General features: G+C 43.7%; 1 protein-coding gene and 1 long non-coding RNA gene across 2 annotated transcripts in view; one reads left to right on the top strand and one right to left on the bottom strand.

The window, feature by feature from the left end:
• Positions 1-20,433, bottom strand: part of SLC60A1 (solute carrier family 60 member 1) — a 65,388-nt gene extending 44,955 nt beyond the window's left edge. The window contains exon 1 of the mRNA XM_021002911.2: positions 20,050-20,433. Coding sequence (XP_020858570.1) covers positions 20,050-20,279 — 230 coding nt within the window. The 5' untranslated portion in view covers positions 20,280-20,433. The remainder of the gene's footprint in view (positions 1-20,049) is intronic.
• LOC110219527 (uncharacterized) lies at positions 8,278-18,781 on the top strand. The gene is made up of 3 exons (XR_002327660.2): positions 8,278-8,527; positions 15,162-15,236; positions 18,629-18,781. It is a non-coding gene; the product is annotated as an uncharacterized LOC110219527 (long non-coding RNA).
• Positions 20,434-22,365: the final 1,932 nt, after the last annotated feature.

Genomic DNA, 22,365 nt, shown 5'->3' on the forward strand with positions numbered 1-22,365 from the left:
ATAATATTACTACTGACAAGTGTCCAAAATTAAATCTGGTCCACCTGCCCTCAGTTGACATACAGCTTATATTAAGAAGATACTTCTTTGAGGAAATCCAGAAACCAGAGGAGGAAGCATAATATAGAGAGCATTTGGTAAAAAAAAAAAATCAATGGAGGAAGAAATAAAAAGCAATATGTGAATATAAGGAGTTCCAGAAACTGAACAAATATAGCCCAGAAGCATGATGTAGCAATGATGGGAAACTTTAGTAAGGCGTATATCTGTGCAAATTTTTTTTCTCTAACAAGAGTAGTGCAATTGATAGATTCTTGGTTTGTTTTAGTGATAATTTTATTTTTTTATTTTTTTTAATATAATTTTTTTTATTTTTAGTTTTCAACATTCACTTCCACAAGTTTTTGAGTTCCAAATTTTCACCCCATCTCACCCCTCCCCCCACCCCAAGATGGCATGCATTCTGAATATCCCTTCCCCTAGTCTGTCCTCTCTTCTATATCTCCCCCCTTCTCTTATCCCCTTCCCCTTCTATTTTCCTGTAGGGCAAGATAGACTTCTATACCCCATCTCCTGTATTTCTTATTTCCCAGTAGCATGTGAAAACATTTTTTTAAACATGTTTTTAAAACTTTAGGTTTCAAATTTTCTCTCTTCCTCCCTCCCCACCCACCCTCATTGAAAAGGCAAACAACTCAATATAGGTTATACATGTGCAGTTATGCAAAACACTTCCATAGTAGACATGTTGTGAAAAACTAACTCTATTTCCCTTAATCCTATCCTGCCCTCCCATTTATTCTATTCTTTCTTTTGACCCTGTCCCTCCTCAGAAGTATTTGCTTCTGATTATCCCCTTTCCCAATCTGCCCTCCTCTATCATCCCCCTGCTCTCTTGTCCCCTTCTCCCCTATTTTCCTGTAGGGTAAGACAGATTTCCATACCCAATTGAATGTGTATGTTATTCCCTCCTTAAGCCAAATCCTATGAGAATAAGATTCACTCATTCCCTCTCACCTTCCCCTGTTTCCCCTCCACTGTAAGAGACTTTTCTTTTCTGTTTTTTTTGTGAGATAATTTACCCCATTCTACCTCTCCCTTTCTTCTTCTCCAGTATCATCCTCTCTCATCCCTTAATTTTATTCTCCAGATACAACCCCTTAGTCTTCAACTCACCCTGTGCCCTCTATCTATATCTATCTATCTATCTATCTATCTATCTATACATACATATAATTTTTTTCCTCAACTACCCTAATACTGACAAAGGTCTCATGAGTTATAAATATCATCTTTCCATGCAGGAATGTAAACAGTTCAATCTTAATAAGTCTCTTATGATTTCTCTTTCCTGTTTACCTCTTCATGTTCCACTTGAGTCCTGTATTTGAAAGTCAAATTTTCTATTCAGCTCTGGTCTTTTCATCAGGAATGCTTGAAAGTCCTCTATTTCACTGAATGACCATTTTTTCCCCTGAAGGATTATACTCAGTTTTGCTGGGTAGGTGATTCTTGGTTGTAATCCTATCTCCTTTGCCCTCTGGAATATTATATTCCATGCCCTGTGGTCCTTTAATGTAGAAGCTGCTAAATCTTGTGTTATCCTGATTGTGTTTCCACAGTACTTGAATTGTTTCCTTCTGGCAGCTTGTAATATTTTCTCCTTGACCTGGGAACTCTGGAATTTGGCTACAATATTCCTAGGAGTTTTCCTTTGGGGATCTCTTTCAGGAGGAGATCTGTGGATTCTTTCAATTTCTATTTTGCCCTCTGGTTCTACTATATCAGGGCAGTTTTCCTTGATAATTTCTTGAAAGATGATGTCTAGGCTCTTTTTTTGATCATGGCTTTCAGATAGTCCAATAATTTTTAAATTCTCTCTCCTGGATCTATTTTCCAGGTTCAGTGTTTTCCACTGAGATATTTCACATTGTTTTCTAATTTTTCATTCTTTTGGATTTGTTTTACAGTGTCTTGATTTCTCATAAAGTCACTAGCTTCCAATTGCTCTATTCTAATTTTTAAGGAAGTATTTTCTTCAGTAATCTTTTGGACTTCCTTTTCCATTTGGCCAATTTTCTTTTTAGGGCATTTTTCTCCTCATTGGCTTTTTGGACCTCTTTTGCCATTTGGGTTAGGCTATTTTTTAAGGTGTTATTTTCTTCAGTATTTTTTTGGGTCTCCTTTAGCAAGCTGTTGACTCGCTTTTTGTCATTTTCTTGCATCACTCTCATTTCTCTTCCCAGTTTTTCCTCTGCTTCCCTTACTTGCTTCTCAAAATCCCTTTTGAGCTCTTCCAAGGCCTGAGACTGATTCATATTTTTCTTGGAGGCTTTGGATGTAGGAGCTTTGACTTTGTTGTCTTCTTCTGGTTGTATATTTTGATCTTCTTTGTCACCAAAGTAAGATAATATAGTCTGACTCTTTTTGTGCTGCTTGCTCATGATCCTGGCCAATTACTTGAGTTTTAAACTCTTTGTTAAGGTAAGAGTCTGCTTCCAATGTGGAGAAAACCCAAGCTTCCAGGGTTTGTACATCTGTTTTCAGAGATACTTGTAGGGACCTGTAAATTTTCAGTTCTTCCAAGGTGGTATGATAAGGGGCAAGGTGTTTACTCCTTTCCTGGCCTGTGACCACAAGTACTCCTTTCTGTCCTGTAGCTGTGAGGAGGGGTTTCTCTCCACAGCCATTACAAGCTCCACTACACCAGCGCTCCTCCTCACCCCAGCACCACTACCCAGAACTGTGACCCAGATCCAAAAACAGCAAAGCAAGAGATTCCTGCAATCCCTCTCTGATCAGCCACTGGATTCCTGACCTCAGTCGCTCATGGGGAATGGAGCTGAAACCCCGCCTTCCTCTCTGAGCACTGCAGAAACAGACTTTTCCCACTGACCTTCTAAATTGTCTTTGGCATTCCTGGATCGAGGAGTCTGGAAACCTCCACAGCTTCCTGAGATTCAGTCCTCTGAGGCCTGCTCCAGGTTTGCTGCGGCCTGCGCTCCCACACGGTGCTGCACTTTGCTCCCAAGCCGGTGGGATACACCTTTCTGATCAATCATCCAGGTTGTCTTGGGCTGGAAATTTGTTTCACTCTGTCTTTTTGTGGGTTCTGCTGCTTCAGAATTTGTTTAAAGCCATTTTTTATGAGTATTTGGAGGGGTTTGGAGGAGAGCTCAAGGAAGTCACTGCTTTCACTCCGCCATCTTCTGGTGATAATTTTATTCTTCAAAAGGTGGAGAAGGAAATAAAGGGAACTGCTATTCTATGCTTGATTCTGACCAACAGGGAGGAAACGGTAACTGGAGTAGAAATAATGGAAACCTTGGGGTGGGAGTATAGAGATAAAATGACCATGCCATTTTGGGATTCAGAATAGAGAAAAAGAAGAAAGCTAGTGATAGCGTGACCTGAACCCTAGACTTGGGAAGAATCAACTTCAAAGGGTTCAGAGAAAGCACAGGTAGAATTCCTAGGTCTAAAATTGTACTTGGTCCCAGAGGGAGGGGACAGTCTTAAGAATTAAATCCTGAATACACAAACAGAAATAATTCCAATGAGGAAAAAACAATCTTAAGAAATTGTCGTGGTGCATGGGGAATTTACTGACCAACTTACATTTTAAAAAGACAAACAAGAAAAATAGAAACAAAATAAGAAACAGAAAATAAATATAAAAAAGAGCAAGGTTCTGTAAAAAAAGGTCAGAAATGCTTATGCTCAGAATGGACTGAGACTAGTAAGGACAACCATTCATAACCTTTGACCCAGCAATACCCCTACTAGGTCTATACCCCAAAGAGATCAAAGGAAAAGGAAGAGAGCTCATATGTACAAAAATATTTATAGCAGTTCTTTTTGTGGTGGCAAAGACTTGGAAACCGAGGGGATGCCCATAAGTTTTGGAATGGCTGAACCAGTTATGGTATATGATTGTGATGGAATACTATTGTGCTACAAGAAATGATGAGTGAGATGCTTTCAGAAAAACCTGGGAAGACTTACATAAACTGATGCAAAGTAAAGTGAACAGAACCAAGAGAACATTGTACACAGTAACAGCAATACTGTATAACGATCAAGTATGAAAGACTTAGTTACTCTGATCAAGACAACAATCTAAGAAAATTCCAAAGGATCTATGATGGAAAATTCTATCCATCTCCATAGAGAAAACTGATGGACGATGAATGCATATTGAAGCATATTTTTTTCACTCTATTTTTTGTGCTTTCTCAGTAGAACTAATGTGGAAATATGTTTTACATAACTTCATATGAATAATGATGGGTATTGTATTTCTTACTTTCTCAATGTTTGGGGGAGGGAGTGGAGAGAGAGAGAGAGAGAGAGAGAGAGAGAGAGAGAGAGAGAGAGAGAGAGAGAGAGAGAGAATTTGGAACTAATATTTTGAGTCACACAGCTAGTGAGTGTTATGTGTCTGAGGCTGGATTTGAACTCAGGTCCTCCTGACTCCAAGGCCAGTGCTCTATCCACTGTGCCACCTAGCTGCCCCCCCAAAAAATAAAAATTTTAAAAAGAAATAAAAAAAAACAAATTAAAGCCCTTTTCAACATGGCTCCAATCTAATTTTCCAGGTTTATTATATATTACTCCCTATCCTATATCCTACAGTCCAGTCAAATTGGCCTTTTAACTGCTTCTCACACTCAATATTTCATCTCCCATCACATCACCTCCATGCCTGGAATATACTCCTTCCCACTTCTGCCTCTTAGAGTCCTAGGTTTTCTTAAAAACTCAGTGTCGCCTCATAAATAGAGACTTTCCTGATCCTGCCAGCTGCTAGTTTCTCCTCTGCCTGAGAGCTTACTTAATTTTATGTATATTTATATGTATGTGTGCACTTTGTTGTCCCAGACAGAATGTAAACTTCTTGAGGGTAGCTACTGTTTCATTTTTGTCTTTGAAACGCCAGCATTAAGCACAGTGCCTGGCATTTAATAAATGCTTATTGATTGATGTTGAAGATGGAACTTTATAGAGAGAAATGTAAAGTCTCACAAGGGCTAACAAAATCAACTTTAGAAGTACAATATGGCAGAAATGGGATGAGACAGCTGAAAAAGATGAGGATTTTGTAGACTCCAAGCTTCAATGTGAGTCACCAGTGTGATACTGAAGGTGAAGAACCTAGCTGGATCTTAAGCTGCATTGAGAAGCATATAGTGTTCAGAAAGAAGGTACCAGTCTGGCTGTCTAGAATATCATGTTCAAGTGTGGACATGGGACATTGACAAGTTGGAGAGTGTCCAGAGAAGGGCAATCAGGAGAATGAGGGAACTGGACGGCATTTCTTAGAAAGAACAGTTGGAGGAAGTAGGAATGGTTAGCCTACAAAAGAGATCTATGGGGAGCATGAGAGTTGTCTTCAAGTATTTAAAATGTTGTCATGGGAAAGAGGGATTCGATTTGTTATATTTGGCCCCAAAAAGCAGACTTTGGAGCATTGGAGGGGTGGAGGGTGGGGTTGGGGGGGGCTGTAGAGAGGCGTATTTCTGTTCAGTGTAAGGGAAAACTTTGTATCCAAAAAGGAAACAGGCTCCCTTGAGAGGCAGTGATTTCTCCTTCACTGGAGAAAGGTGTTGATGCTTCTTCCCCATGTCCATTAAATTATATTTACTTTGTATATTTTTAAATATGTTTATATGTACACATGCTATTTCCCCTGAAGAAATGTAAATTCCTTGAGGGAGGGTAAAGACTGTTTCACTTTTGTCTTTGTATCCCCAACACTTAGCACAGTGTCTGGTACCTGGTAGATCTTTAACAAATGTGTGTCGAATAATTGACGGATTGGTTTGCAAAGGTATTCAGTGGCCCTTCAAGAACTTTCCTTTCCACTCTAAGTAGTTTGCCCTAGGCCCCACACCTGGGAAGTGTCCAAAGCAGCTCCAGACCCTCCTTCCTCTATATCCTACCATGTCTGTAGGAGGAACTCCAGGAACAGAGTAGACTTTCATTTACAGAGGCAGCATAGTACAACAGTGGTTAAGTACATAACCTGGAGCCAGGAAGGACCTACATTCCTATCTTTTCTCTGGCATTTACTAGCTGTGTGGCCATGGGCAAGTCACTGAGCCTTGGTTTACTCACCTCTAAAATGAACATAATCATACCGACAAGATAGTTACACCTTATGGGGTTGTGGAATCAAGTCAAATACTCATAGAATCATAGATCTAGACTGGAAGGGAAGGGACTTCACAGGACAATCCCTCCATCTTACAGATGAGGAAACTCAGAGCCCAGAGAGGTCAACGTATATCAAGGCTTTTCGAACTTATGTAAATATCAGTGGTTATCTAAATAGCAGTCATTATTATCCATAGAAAAGTGATCCAGGTTGGATTTTTAATTCCAGGCTGGCTTGCTCTCAATGTCTTTGCAAAGGAGTGCCAGGGAGTTTTTTTTTTAATAGCCTAAGAAAATTGAATTTAGGAAGATTAAAAAAAAAACGAAATGCAACAAAATGCAATCAAAGTCCAACTGAAATGTGTTTTAGATTGTTCATTATTTCCAATGGACTATGCCCCTTCATGAGTGTGAATAATGGAGAGTAGACTCAATTCCTGTTAAAAAAAAACAACAAAACATTAAAATCCCACTTTGGTTTATCAGTCAGTCCCTCAGGGATTCCTCAAATACTGACTAATAGCTCAATTGGGAGCTTTGTCACCTTCCTCTCCCCTATCACTACCTCCCTTCTGCTCCCATCATTCCTCTTCCCCCTCCTCTGAAGCAAAGCTACTTTGTCTTGCCCTGCAGCAACATCCCTCCCCATCCGCCTCCAAGCCCGACTCCCACACCCGCCCCAGCCTGCCGGATGAGCCCAGTGCATTTCAAATTGGCAAGGTTCGGAGTCGCTGTGCCAAAGTTCATAGAGCAGGAAGGAAATGGAGACCAGACGGGGAGCAAGCCGGTGAGAGTGGGGGGGAGCAGGAGCTACCCTGCAACTCAGCTCCTGGGCTTCCCCCCAAACGAACCAAACCCTTGGCACTCCCTCCCTTTCTGATCCCTGACACCCTAGACACGCAGTTTCTGGGTTAGCCAAGTGGAGCTGGTGCTGCCCCTATTTCTTCCTGTTTGGGAAAGAATTGTATATGATGACAGGGATGAGGGCCCTTAGAGATCATCAGTAGTTCAACATCTTCATTTTACAGAGAGGGAAACTGAGGCCCAGAAAGGGCAAAGTGACTTTTACCTTTTCAAGTCACACAAGTAGAGGGTAGCAGAACTGGGAATAGCTCAGGTTTAATTTAGGTCTCCTGACACATGCTCCAATGATCTTGCAGTGGGGGAAGGAGTCAGGGAAGCCATAGTGAGAGATCTCAAAACCCCTTTCCTCACCCTAGCCCTGGCAGAAGCCATCTGGGGCCAAATAGAAGAGGAGGCAATAGAATTGCCCCTGTTGCAGTCTGGGATGGTGGGAACCAGGGAGGGGTCATGGACTGAGACATACTCCTCAAAAACAGGAGTGAGAAGTGAAGAAGGAGGGTGAGGCGGAGGGGTAGAGAGGATCGTGGTATTTAGTGCCGGAAGGAACTTTAGAGTTCCTCCTCCCTCATCTTAACATTCAGGAACAATGCCAAGGTGGCGAAATAATGTGCCCAAAGTCAGCAAGAGTCAGAATTTGAACGCAAGTCCTTTAGCTGCGAATCCAGTGATATCTCTGCTCCTTGAAGCAGCTAGTTCTGGAAAAGCACTCTGTATCCTGGAGCCTGAGACTGAACCAAGTTAAATATTAACAGCCCCAGACAGAAGGAGAGAAAAGTTAAAGAAGTTATAGCTTTTGGAACCTCATTGGGAGGGGTAAGATGGAAAGAGGGGCCTGAGATGGAGGCGGGGAAGGGGATACTTTGCTCTGGGCACTGGCCAGAGTAAAGAGCACGGAGGCTACCTACCTAGCTGCGTTTGCTGTGTGACCTTGAACGTTACTGAACTTCTCTGGACCCTAGTGTTCTGTTCCTTTAATGGTTTATCTGTGTGTGGTGTGCACAAATCACATGTATGAAATGTACAATGCTCCCTCCTTGAATCTGGGTGTTGTACTTAGAGAAAGGAGACATTTGGTTCAAGGGCTACTCAGCTGGTGTCTGAAGGCATATGGTGGCACAGCCTCTATACTGGTGGCATTGGCCCGTAGCGAGAGGGTCCTGACTCACACAGATCACGTGTGCCTATTTGGGGGAGGGGACTCCTATGCATCTCAGCCAGGCTGGGGCAGCCACATTCCACTGGCAGGGCCAACCCTTGTGTTCCATTACATTGCCATTCTTCTCACGTTCTTGGCTTTTGGCTAATTGCCAACATACTTGGGCCTTGGGAGGTACTTTGGCCCAACAAAGTAGGGAAGCATAGAGAATACCTCGGTGTCCTCTATCTCGTCCACTCACTGATAACTAAATTGTGAGCATCCCCAGTGCTGTCGTTATCATTGACAATAATAATGATTTCAACCATCAAATGGAGAGCTCTTTTTTGCCCCATCAAACTTCAGATCCAGGTAAGAGGGGAAAACCTGCTTTAGTTTCTTTTCCGAGGTGAGGTGAAGAGTGGGGCAACAGTCTGTCTCCTTGGTGAAGGTTTTCCCCACCTCTTTAGACCATAAAAAGCAGTTAACTGCCTGTAGGGCAAAGATGGGGGTCAGAGAGGCAGAAAGTTCAAAAATGGGCTAGGAAACACACAAACGGGTGACCGAATCTGGCGTCAGGTGCCTTTGATCTAAAATTGATGACAAGGACTCCAGAGGAATAAGGACCTGATCGGGACACCAGGTTTCCTTTCGGGAATGTCAACCGGGAAACCCTCAATTTGCTGGGAGAGAAATAGCCTTTGCCTTCTGGGAGTTCTCAGTCTGATGGGGAGAGAGCCTTTCCTTGCTGGAAGCTCCCAATCTAATTGGAGAAACTAACAACATACTTAGAAAGAGCAGACCACAGAATAAATAAACATTAAAAACTCAATATACCGGTGAGAACAAATGGATATAAAAGTTGGCTTTGAGTTCCAGGGAAACTGAATGTCGACCTAGTCATTCAGAACCAATTCAACTTTTTTGTTTTTGTTTTTGTCAAAGTATGTTTTAAATGCACTGAGGGAGGGACTTGGAAGGGGGGTAGGGATGTTGTCTACTATTTAAAGGAATCCTGCATTGAAACTTTTTCTAAAATGAATTGGACCAGGAGGTAGGTGATCTGAATTATAGCTCTGGCTCGGTCACTCATACATGGCCTTGGGCAGGTCATTTAACAGCTCACTTTTCTCGTCTAGATGACCTGGACAGCCTCTTTGGCTCCAGCCATTCTCTGGCTCTTTTGCAATGAAAGTAACCCTTGTCGAATTAGTGCTAACATTCTGGTGTGGGGTTTTCTTACAGCAAGGGACACTTGTAGTGTAAAATGACATCCTGATTACTAAAAGGTCATAGGAAGAGTATGATCAAAGTCAAATGGGCTACCTATTGCCCACAGAAGAAAGTACAGAGACAGACTTATAGAATCATCAAATATCAAGGGACCTCAGCAGGGTCTGTCTGGCATTTGAAAACAGTCACCCTCTGCCATACAGTATTAGATAAATAGCCATCCAGCATTGGTTTAAAGACTTTTGGTTTTTCCCTTTTGTTCTGATTCTTCTTTACAACATGACTAATATTTTTATATTTTTATGTAAATATTTTAAAATATGATTGCACATGTATAGCCTACATCAGATTGCTTGCTGACTTGGAGACAGTGGAGGGGAGGGAAGGAGGTAGAGAGAAAAAAAATTGGAACTCAAAATCTTATAGAAGTGAATGTTGAGGGGGCAACTAGGTGGTGCAGTGGATAGAGCACCGGCCTTGAATTCAGGAAGACCTGAGTTCAAATCCAGCCTCAGACACATAACACTTAACTAGCCATTGCCTAGCCAAAAAAAAAAAAAAGAGGCGAATGTTGAAAACTAAAAAATAAATATGTATTTTACAAAAAGACTTTTGGTGACAGGGAACTCACTACCCCATTGAGGCAGTCCATTTCACCTTTACACATAGCTCTAATCGTTCAAAAGTTTTCCTTCCCTTTGTCTCTGTTACTTCCCCCATGGCTCCTGATTCTTGCCTCTGGGGCCCAAGCAGTCAGTCAGTCAGCAAGCATTTATTAAGTACCTACCATGTACGCGTTGAGAGCTGTGTTAAGTGCTGGGGTTACAAAGAAAGGCAAAAGACATTTCTGTCACCCAAGGAGCTCCCAGTCTAATGGAGGAGATAACATGTAAGCAGCTATCTACAAACAAGGCATAGAGAGAATAAACTGGAAATAATCAACAGAGGGAAGGCGCTGGCATTAAAGGGAATTGGGAAAGGCTTCAGGTAGAAAGTGAGATTTTAGAGAGGACTTGAAGGAAGCCAGGAGGCAGAGAAGAGAAGGCGGAGGATCTCAGGCATGGAGACACCAGGGAAAATGGTTGGGGTCTGGAGGGGGAGAGTCTCGTTTGAAGAACAGCAAAGAGGCTCAGGTCACTAGATCACAGAGTACATAGGGTGGAGTTAGGGGTCAGACAACTTTTGAGGTAGGAGGGGGGTCAGATTATGAAGGGATTTGAATGTCAGAGGATTTTATATTTGACCCTAGAAGTACTATGGAGTCACTGGAATTTACTGAGGGGGCTGGGAGTAGGGAGGAGAGCAACATGGTCAGACCCATGCTTGAGGAAGATCAATTTGGCAGTTGAATAAGGATGGAATGGAGTGTGGAGAGACTTGAGGCAGAGAGTCCGAGCAGCAGGCTATTGTGATAGTCTGGGGCTGAGGTGACGAGACCCTGCACTAGACTGGTGGCAGTGTCAGAGAAGTGAAGGGGACATATACCCTATACAAAAGATGTCATGAAGGTAGAAATGGGTAGAAATGACAGGTCCTGGGAGTGATAGAGAGTGAAGAGTCCAGGATGTTTGCAAGCCTGGGTAACTGGGAGTGCCGTGGTGTATTTGACAGCAATAGTAACGTTGTTCTGGGGAAAAGATCACGAGTCATTTTGGATATGTTGAGTTGAAGAGGTCTATGAGATGACCCAATTCAAGATGTCCAATAGGAAGGTTGGAGATATAAGATTTAAGGTCAGGAAAAGGTTTAAAACTGGATAAGGAGACCTGGGAATCATCAGTATAGAGATAATCGCTGAATCCATGGGAGTTGATGAGATCACCAAGCGAAAAAGGAGAAAGAAGAAAGCCCAAGACCGAGCCGTGGGGGACACCCATTGTTAGTGGACAGAACTTGGATGAAAATCCAGCAAAGGAAACTGAGAAGGCAAAGGGGAAGTGGGATAGAGCAATGTCATGAAAACCTAGAGAGAAGTGAATATCAAAGAGAAAACACTGATTGACAGGGTCAAAGGCTACAGGAAGGGAGGAACAGGACAAAACAAGAAGGATGAACACCGAAAAAAGGCATGAGGTGAGGACGAAAAATATCTCATTGCCTCTTTCATATTAATAGGCTCCTTCCCTCAAGTTTCTCTTTAGGCTAAGCACTTCAATCCATCATCAGCCATTAAGATCTGACTATAAATCATGGCATTAAGCCCTAGGGCTACAAAGACAAAAGTGAACAAATTTCTATTCTCTGGCCCTTATTTTCTAATGCAGAGATAATATGCCTATAATATGAATACTATATAATTATGGGAGGGGGGTCCAGTGAGACCCATTGAGGGAGGAAAAGCTAGAAAAGACTCCATGTGGAAGAAGGAGCTGAATGTTGAAGGAAATCAGGATTTCCAAGAAACTGAGGCGAGCAAAGAATGTGTTCCAGGCATGAGAGACTTCCAGGACAAAAGCATGGAGATGAGATATGGAGCGTTCCACGTACAGAACATGGAGATGGCTAGTGCGGCTGGATCACATAGTGCATGGAGGGGGGTGATGTGTAAGAAACCTGGAAATGTAGGAAAGGGCCAGGTTGTAAATGTCCATTGGAGTTTTGTATTTGATCCTAGCGGCAACAGGGAGCCAAGGTAATTTATCAAGCAAGGAGTGTGACGTGATCAGACTTGGTCTTTAGGAAAACCAATTTTGCAATTGTGTGGAGTATGCATTGGAATGCAGAGAGACTTGAGGCAAGGGAAACCAAATAAATAGGAGTCTAGTGCAGTAGCCCAGATGAGAGATGATGAGGGTCTGTACTAAGGGCAGTGTGAATCAATCAATAAACATTTATTATGCACCTACTATGTGCTAAGTGCTGGGGAAACAAAAGTAGTCAAAAGCTGGTCCTTGCCTTTAAGAGGTTGGGAGGATGGAACACATGTGAGAAATGTTGTAAGGCAGAAATAAAATTTGGTGACTGATTATGTGGGATGGGTGAGAATGACAAGTTGAGAATGACACTGAGGTTTTGAACCTGGGTGACTCTGAAAGATGGACAGGAATAGGGATGTGTGGAAGAGGAGTGGGTTTTGGTGTAAAATGTGATGAGCTCTTTTAGATGTGTGGAAGCTTCAGATGCCTATGGAGTATCCAGTTGGAAATATCCAATAAGTAATTGTTGATATGGGACCAGAGCTCAGGATATGGGACTAGATTTAGAGATCTGAGAGTTATCTTCATATGGTATGAATTCAAGGCCTTGATGCAAGAAAATCATGAAAAATGAGTCGAAAGCTTGGTAAAGGAAATGAACTCAAGGCCCTTATGTGCCCTGGTCCCTCTTCTCTGGGAACTCTCAATGTTCTTCCAAAATGAACACAATATTCCAGATGTGATCTGGACAGAATACAGTGGGATGATCATGACCTCATTCCTAGATATTGCATCTCAAGGCAGTCTACAATCACATCATCTTTCCAACCATAGAGGGACAGTGCAATGCAGCGGACAGGACACTGAACTTGGAGGCGTAAGTTTTGGTACTGTTGTTTGCATCAGACTCTTTGTGACCCCATGTGGGGTTTCCTCTACAGATACTGGAATGCTTTGCTATTTCCTTCTCCAGTTCATTTTACAGATGAGGAACCTGAGGCAAACAGGGTTGAGTGACTTGCCCAGGGTCACACAGCTAGTGTCTGAGGTCAAATTTGAATTCAGGTCTTCCTGATTCCATGCCTAACACTGTGCTACTTAGGCAGGAAAAGTTGGGTACAAATCCCACCTCAGATCCTAATAGCTGTATGACTCTGACTAAGGCATTTAACCTCTCTGTGCCTCAATTTCCCCATTTGTGAAATGAAGAGGTTGGACTTACTGGCCTTGAAAATCCCTTACAACTTTTGATCTATAATCTGTGTGTATTAGTGACTCCATCGGAAGTTACAACCCCCTAACTTCCCAGATCTTTTCTTTTTCCCAGAAGAAATGCTGTAGAGCCTTGTCCTCCTCATCATGTATTTGGGAAGTTAATTTTTTTTTGAACTCAGGTGTAACACTTGAAGTGGGTGAGAAGAAACTTGACTGCTATGGAAGGCTGGAGTATTGAAGAATGTGACACAGAGAAGAAAGCCCGCCAAACACCTGATAAGTGCCTTATTCCAGCATTCAGAGCCCTTTTCAATTTGGGGCCGACCTTCCTAGACTTCTTTCCTGTTATTTCCTTTCGCAGATTTCCCATATCTCTCATTCCAGTCAAATTGGACTCCTCTCTCTTAGTTCCCATCCTATTCTCTTTGGCCTCCATGTTTTTCCTCATCCCCCTTTACCCCTTCCAGGCCTGGAATGGACATCTCTGCCATCTTCCTTTCCAGCAAGGCCGATTTAGCAGCTCCTTCCTGCATGAAGTCTTCCCTGATGTCCCAATGAAACTGATTTTCCTCGTTTTAAATTTCTTCTAAGTCTTTGCCTGGATTTCTCTTTTGCACTTGTCTCATGTATTATAGTAATCTGTGTATTTGTCTTTGCAGTTAGAGTGTAAGCTCCTTGAGACCAGGGCCTGAGTCCTATTTATCTTTGCCATCCAGCCCCTAGCCCAGTTGCTTACATCTATCAGTCTGTTCAGTGAGTGAATGAGTGAAGAGGCTGGTGTAGACGGATTGGAGAAAGCTTGAAAGACGCTGTACCTCCTCTCTCACCCTAGACACATTCTTTTCTTCTGTCTCTGTCTCTGTCTCACACACACACACACATGCGTGCGCACACACACACACACACACAAACACACTGTCTTTTCTTTCTATTCCCATCTCAGAGAATCAGGGACCAGCCTGGGGCCCCAGCTAGGCCAGGCCTTTGGGTGGATACACCCAGTCCTCAGGCAGAGGCCCAGGAAAGGAGGCCCTCCAAAGAAGCACAATGGAAATAATGATAGATTAGGAGCCAGAAGACTTCCTTCAAACCCCAGCTCTGACACTTACAACCTTGTGTGACTTTAGGCAGATCTATGAATATGAGTCTCAGTTTCCTCATTTGTAAAGTGAGAGACTTGGAGGAAATGGACTTCAAGGACCCTTCCACCTCTAAAGCTACAATCCTAGGCTTATCTTCTCCCACTAACCTCTCATCCTCCAGAGCCCTGGTTCTCAGAGATCTGTTATCTCCTTTTCCGGGGATATTGGCATTCCAAAGTGAGACTTTTCAAGACCTCCTAGCCTTTCTGGCCCAAAAGAATGACTCTCCCACAGTGAAATTTCATGTACTGTAACATCTCATGGGGAAGCCTTTTTTCTTTCGTAGAGTAAGGGGAGAAGGCTACTGGACACTGTCAGTCCAGAGGGCCTCCCCATCTGACCAGCCCTGGGAGCTTTGTCCCTTCATCTTGGCGGGGGCCCTGTTTGTTTTCCAGGTAACCAAGGGCAAGAGCTCATTCTCACATTTTGACTTGGGGTGGCTGGGAAGAGATCCAGAATGCAAACCCTCCACTATTGCTGGGGATCCAGGGGGCCTCATGTCCCAGCAGGAAGCCCTGAAGCCACACATAATTTCCTTTCCAGCATGGGTCAGAGCTCTGGCTGTGTGTCTGTATGTGTGTGTGTGTGTGTGTGTGTGTGTGTGTGTGTGTGTGTGTGTGTGTGTGTGTGTTTAGTAAGCACCTTACTCTATGCAAAATAATAGTGGACATTTATTTCTATGGTATATTAAATTTTGTGAACTGTTTTGCAGATACCTCCTTTGGCTTTTGCAGCCACTCTGAGGTAGGGAAAACGAGTGTTATTATTTCCATTTTTCAGATAAGAAGACTGAGGCTTTTGCAAGCTCCAGAGTAGCTGAGGGAGGATCTGTATGCAGGTCTTTTTGGCCCCAAGGTCAGCGCTCTCTATCTATTATACCACACTGCCTCTAATATCTACTGATACCCCCTGCCTCCAATTTTAGTCTAATTATATACGCACACACAGGAGGCAGCTAGGTGACTCAGCGGATAGAGTGGATTCTGGTTGGGCCTGGAATCAGGAACACCTGAGTTTAAATCAGCTCTCAGACATTTACTAGCTGTGTGACCCTGGGCAAGTCACTTAACCTCTGTTTGCCTTAATCCATTGGAGAAGGAAATGGCAAACCACTTGAGTATCTTTACCAAAAAAACCTCATGGACCGTATTGGTCTGTGGGGTCATCATGAAGAGTCGGACATAGCTGAACAACAACAAATAGCAACATACATCCATACATCCACATGTATACATATGTGTAGGTATATATATATATACACACACACACACACACACACACACACGCACACACACATATATATACATACACACACACATCTATACATATATATATATATATATATATATATATATATATATATATATATATATACATATATATATATATATATATATATATATATATATATGCATTGTAAGTTTAAGGGATCCAGTTCTCCACTGTAATAACAACAGCATAGACCTAGATTCTGGTTCTGCCTCTGGCTCTAAGTAGGCAGGCAATGCCCTACATCTTTAGGTCTCAGTTTCCTCACTTGTTATAATGAGGTGATTGGATGAGGTCATCCTCAAGGTCCCTTTCGACTCTAAAATCTTGATTCCTATCTGTGAGCCAGTCCCTTGAAGCTTTCTCCTTCCCACTAATCAGCTGATCCCAGGAGGCTGACCTAAGCTTATGTTTTTGAAATGTAAGGTACCTGAAGTGTGTGTCCTGTCTGGTAGATTGTATGTTCCTGATTACATTGCAGGACAATTTTTTTTAAATTACTAGCAATAGCTAACATTTACATAGCACCTTTGGGTGTGCAAAGAACTTTACAAATATTTTTTCATTTTGTCCTCACAACAACCTTGGGAGGCAGGCGCTATTATTACCAGCCTCACGTCACAGATGAGGACATAGGCCTAGAGAGGTTGTCACTTGTCTGAGGTCACACAGCTAGTAAATGCCCGAGGTAGGATTTGAACTCAGGTCTTCCTGATTCTTAGTACAATGTTCTATTCACTGTGACATCACCTAGATGTCAGATTATGCACCTTTTTTGGGGTGACAATATAGGTAGGCCCCAATTTATGCAATGGATGGTCAAGAAAGGTTTTGGGTAAATGAATTTTTTGCCAATAAAATCACATTTTTCATTAGCTTACATTATCCCTTCGGATACCCTTTTGTTTAATTTCTGGCTCTTCTCCAATGGATGGTCAGGGCTGTGCTGGAGGGTTGATTGTTAAATTTTCAGTAGGATCATTTGCACCTCAGAAATTGGTGAATGCCACAGATCAGGGCTTGATTTATTGTTTTGTTGATTGTTTAAACTTAAGAAAGTGATAGAGAAAAATGTTAAGAATTCAAGCTGAACTTAAAAGTGTGTTGTGGTCCATTTTTCCTCACAGTGAGCTCACTGGTAAACATTTATCAGCACAACCACTGAATACATCCCATGTAAGCTTGCCTTCAATTTCTCTATTTCCTCAGTCTCTTAATAAAAAACATTCAACAGCACCAGAGGAACTGCTTTTGACAAGGTTCTCTCTCTCCTTCCCTCTCATGACTCCAAATAAGATTTCCTTTCATAACTTGAATTTTCTTAAAGTGAAGCAGACCTGTAGGCAACCTCTGTTTCCTCCTCCATCAACAAAACTGTCTACTCTGACAATTCAGTGAGACTGGGGGTGTTTCTCATGTTCCTCCACTCCTTCTCTGGGGAAAGTCACCCCATTCCCCGTACGGCCCCTATTTCCTTTGGTAGAGAGCTAAATCTACTGTTTCCTTCATAGACCAGTCCTCTGGACAGAGGGTTAGATGGTTTACAGGACCTCAGTCATAGATTGGGATTAAGGAAATCTGGATGAAATAGCACCAACTCGTCCCCAAATTTGCTGTGTGATATGGGATAAGTCACCCAACCTTTCTTGGTCTTAGTGTCCTAATGGTATCAAAAGGGAAGATTCTTAACCATCAACACTCCTCTCCCCACCCCCACCCTCACTCCCTACACCATCTGGAGGATAATACATTGCATAGAAGTGGCAGTTAGGTGATGCAGTGGTTGGACTGCCAGGACTGGAGTCAGGAAGACTCATCTTCCTGAGTTCAAATCTGGCCTCAGACACTTACTAGCTGTTTGACCCTGAGCAAGTCTCTTAATCCTGTTTGCCTCAGTTTCCTCATCTGTAAAATGAGCTGGAGAAGGAAATGGCAAACTATTCTAGTATTTTTACCAAGAAAGCCCCAAAGGGGGTCATGAAGAGTTGGACACAACTGAACAACAATAGCAGATGTTGTGTAGAAGAGACTTCATCACTACTAGACAGTCAACATATTATAGGAGAAAGCACTGGACTTAAAGTTAGAGGATCTGAGTTTCAGTCATAACTCTACTACACACTGCCTCTGTGACCTTGAGTGAATCACTTCATGACCCTGGGCCTCAGTTTCTTCATCTGTAAAACAAGCAGCCTGGAGATGATCTAGCTCTGACACTCTGCTCAATGATTAAGGGATGTTCCTGAGTGGGTTCCAAGGAGGCTTCTTAAGCGGGAAGTCTAAAGAGGTCGGTAGCACAAGAAGAAAATAAGATGATCCCCTGTCTGAGAGCAGTGATATTAGAAGGGGGAGCAGAACCTTGGCAACCAGAGTAGATAATCTCAATATCATATGAGCCAGCACATGACAAACTGTTCTCTACCTCCATATGCTACGAGGCAGAAGACCAACATTCTAGGTTCAGCTCCTTCACTAAGTCCTTATGTGACCTTGGACAAGTAACCTTTAAACATTCCTGGTTCATGTCAAAGACACAGTACTCTCTGGGCCCTCATCTGAAAAAATTAGGAGGCTGAACTAGATAATTTATTTTTCTTTTAAATAAAATTATTGATAACTTTTGGTTTTACATCACCTCCATTTCCAAATTCATCCCTCCCCCCCACTCCCCTACTCAGAGAGTCATTCATTATAATAATTGATAATAAAAAGAAAGGAGGTATTGGGGTGGGGGTGGGGGAGCAGTTCTGCACAATTAATAAACATCAAAGTGCAGCTGAAAGAGAAATGAAGTTGGAAGGCTTGGGATCTGAGTTCAAACCCCATCTCTGACACTTACTACCTGTGTGAGCCTGGCAAGTCACTTTATCTCTAGACGCCCATTTTCTCCTCTGTAAACTGAAGGGGGAGAACTAGAAATCTCTTAGAAATCCCTTTTAGATCTCAATCTCTGATGCTGTGCCCCTGTGCCTTTACAGGGTTGTGGTGAAGCAAGATATGATGAACCTGACCGTATAGGCATCAGTCCATACACATAGACACCACCAATCCCGCTTGCCAATTCTGTCAAGGGAAGGATGTGTTCCTCAGGGCCAAGCTTGACTGTTATAATTAAATAACATTCTTTTTTGTTTTGTTTGTTTTTATTCCTTCCATTTACATTGAAGTTGCCAGAATGATTTCTAAGGACCCTTCTGACTCTAATGCTGTTAGGATTCTATACGGGTCAGATTCTATACAGGTCTCTCTGCCTGCCCCCCAACCACCAACGTAGCCTAATAGGGCTCATTACATGTGGATAGGTGGGAAAGAAGGTTTTCTATTTCCTAGGATGGCCCATTCCCATCCCGTCCCAGCCAAAGGTCAGACTTTCTTAAGAGGAGGGACCCAAATAAAAGTTCTCTTGGTACTTGGGAGAGGCAAGAAAGGGTGCCACAGTTTATTACAGTGGACCCTCTGGACATTGATTTTCCATCAAGGAGTCTTGCTTTTATTTGGGGCTGTCTGGAGGGAAGGGTGCAAGCTGGCACCTCCCTTCCACATGCCCCTCAGGTGACACTCTTACCTTTGCCAGCCTCCTATAACACAGAACTATAGAATGTTACAGCTTGAAGGTAGTTCAACTCCCTCATTTTACAAGTCTCTTTAAAATTCATCTCTGGCCGTAGGTAGGTAGTTAAAAAAAAAACAACCAAAAACCTAGATCCATCTGTAGAGAAGGGGAAAGTAGCGATGGTGACCTCATTCAGATTCTGCCCCCCCCAAAACTGAAAACCACATCACCACCACCGCCACTTCCATCCCCCCCCCCCCACCTCCCTCTCAGGTGAGGATGGGAGGGTGGAGAACTGGTTTTAACCACATTCTAGTGAGATGAAGAAAATAAATAATCCAGAAGTCACCTTGGGAACTGCCAATATTTCGACTGGAAAGGGAAAAAAATTCTAGGATAGCAGGGATAGGAGAGAGAGCCGCGGAGGCTAGAAACAACTGGACCAGTTGGAGGGGAGGGCAGAAAGAAGCGTCAGAAGACAGGGGGCAACCACGGATGAAGAGATGAAGAGGGGTTGCAGAGAGGGGAAAGAGATGGAGGAGGAAAACAGTAACGAGAACCGCAGAATGTCAGTATTGAAAAGGGCCTTAGAAAATCTAGTCCAAACCCCTCATTTCAAAAAAGTATCTGAGAGGCAAAGTGGTTTGCTTAAGGTCCCCACGTAGCAGCTGGTAAAGCTAGGATTCGAACCCAGCTCTTCCGATTTCCATCCCAGGGCTCTTTTCCTCTGAGCTTAAGAAACTGAGAAGGGGAGGAGAGAGGATAAATAAATGGGGAGAGGGAGAGTCAGGGAAGAAAAGAAGGGGAAGGGAAGAGATGGAGGGAGGAGGAGGGACGATCACTCACGTCTTCTTGAAGATGCCCCCAAGAGCGCTGCCCAGCAGGAGACAGAATTGCTGCGAGAAAAAAACCCAGGAGATCTGGGGCAGCGAGCTGTGAGTCTGGCAGCGCAGGTCGGACACCGTGGGGCCCAGGAAGCCGATGCAGAGGCCGAAGCTGAAGAAGACGCTCCAGTAGGTGAGCGTGGGCTGCAGGTTACGCCGGAACAAACCCGAGATGTGGCTGTTGCAGCCCATGGCACTCTCCCCCGCCTGCCCCGGCCGGCCGGACTCCCAGGGCTGTCAGCTAAGAGCGCCGAGCGCCTGGGAGGAGGAGCCGGGGTAGCCCAGGGGGCCGGAGCTCGCCCCGCCCACGGGCCCCGTAGGGCCTGGGGCGGGGAGAAGGTGGGGGGTAGAATGCGGGTGCCTAGCGCGGGCTGTCCCTAACCCCTCATTCTGTCCCGCTTCTTCCTGGTGCGGGCGAGAGTCCCGCCCCGCTCCTTCCCAGGGACCACGGACTGACAGAATGTCAGAACTAGAAGGGATTTTAGAGGTCCTGTAGTCCAATTCCCTCATTTTACAGATGGGGAAACTGAAGCCCAGAGACATGTGAGTTGCCTAAGGTCACACAGCTCATTAGTGACAGAGGGCGAACTAGATTGCAAATCTCCTTACATCTCTCCAAATGTTGAATTTGTCCTTGGACCTATCGCATTGCCCTAGCAGAGTCTAAGCTTCTTGAGGGCAGGGACTTTTTCATTTTTGCCTTTCCGGGTTCCTGGCGCGGCGCTTTGCGAAGGAGGAACATAATAAGGGTTTGTTGAACAGAATTCAGGTTCAGCCCCAAGTAACCTCTTTAATGCAGCCCTGGGGTTGAGAGGGTCCTTAGATGCCATACCGCAGCTGAGGAAACTGAGATCCAAGTTGATGGGAGGGAGCTGGCTACTCATTCTTCGTCCGTGGAAGGAGAGCCCAGAGGCTCCAAGTCTCCAACTACTAGGCTTGGGTGAAGCAACCTTAAAATAAAGCAGAAGCATTTTAGGCCGCTACCTTGTCCCGCGGGGATGCTCATGGAGTTGAGAGGACTGCAGCTAGCTATAGGCTTTCTAGAATCAAGAAAGTCTAGAACAGATTTCATCCCACTCGCCGCCCCGAGCTTCCTAGAGTCCGAAAGGGGACTGAACTGCCCCTGGTCTCCTTTCCCACACTCCTGGACTGGAAAGGAGTGCTGGGGAGAGGAGAAAGGACAAGGGCTTAAGACTCATTATCTCTTTCCCATTCCCTTCCTCTAGAGTGGAAAGCTGAGCAAAGTCACTAGAAAGATACCACTGGGTGGGGAAGAGTCCACTTTTCCAAAAGGAAGGGGACTTGGTAAGATTTAAAGAGTGTTGAGTAAAAACAAACAAACAAACAAATAAATAAATAAATGGACAGATAACTAGATAAATAAATAAATAGCCTTGAGTAGAAGAAAGCCCTGGACTTGTAGATAGAAGCTCTGGACTGTCATCTTGGCTCTAGTATTTACTATCTTTGTGACCTTGAAAGCTTCACTTAACTTCCCTGAAGCCTCAGATTCTCCATCTTTAAAACAAGATTAATAATACCTTCACTACCCACTAACCTACTACTACCCACTAACACTAACCTAACCCTACCCTATACTACCCACTGACCCTCACAAGATTGGTTATAGAAATTCATCTTCTTTTTATTTAGGAGGGGGAGGGGGCCAATTACATCCCACTTATAGGCAGATTAGATTAACAATAGTGATCCTCTCCTCGAGGGAGAACATACAAATGGCAGTCTTGGCACTTTACAGAGGAGTCGGTTAAGTAAGGGGTTAAATGATTTGCCTCTGGACACTTCACTTAGTTAGTGGCACAGACTGGAGTCCAGGTCTTATGACTCATAGATTATAGAACTCTGGGTCATCTTGGAGGTCAGCCAGCTCCAGGAGGTGGAAACGGGAGAGTAGAGGGGTCAAGTGACAAGGCCAGAGTCACACAGAGTTATTAGCAGACCCAGGATCTGAGCCCAGGGTTTCCTGACCTTTAACTCAAGGTGTTGGCTCTGTCCTCTGACCTCTTGGTGTTTGGAACACCATTATCATCATCACTGGTTAAGGATCTGCCTGCACACTGGTCTTTACAGACAGAGCCAGATGGGCAGTGAAGTATTGACGTTGGACCACAAGGTCACATATGGATACCTCATGCAGTTTTACATAAATATCTACTCCAATCCAGTTGCAAAATTGACCTTCCTGAAGTGCTGGTCTCATTGCTCCTCATTACTCCCCCCCCCAATTCAATCAACTCCAGTGGTTCCCAGTTACCCA

This window comes from Phascolarctos cinereus, unplaced genomic scaffold, assembly GCF_003287225.1.
Source record: "Phascolarctos cinereus isolate Bilbo 61053 unplaced genomic scaffold, phaCin_HiC Scaffold_5;HRSCAF=322, whole genome shotgun sequence".
In the NCBI taxonomy this organism is placed as follows: Eukaryota; Metazoa; Chordata; class Mammalia; order Diprotodontia; family Phascolarctidae; genus Phascolarctos; species Phascolarctos cinereus.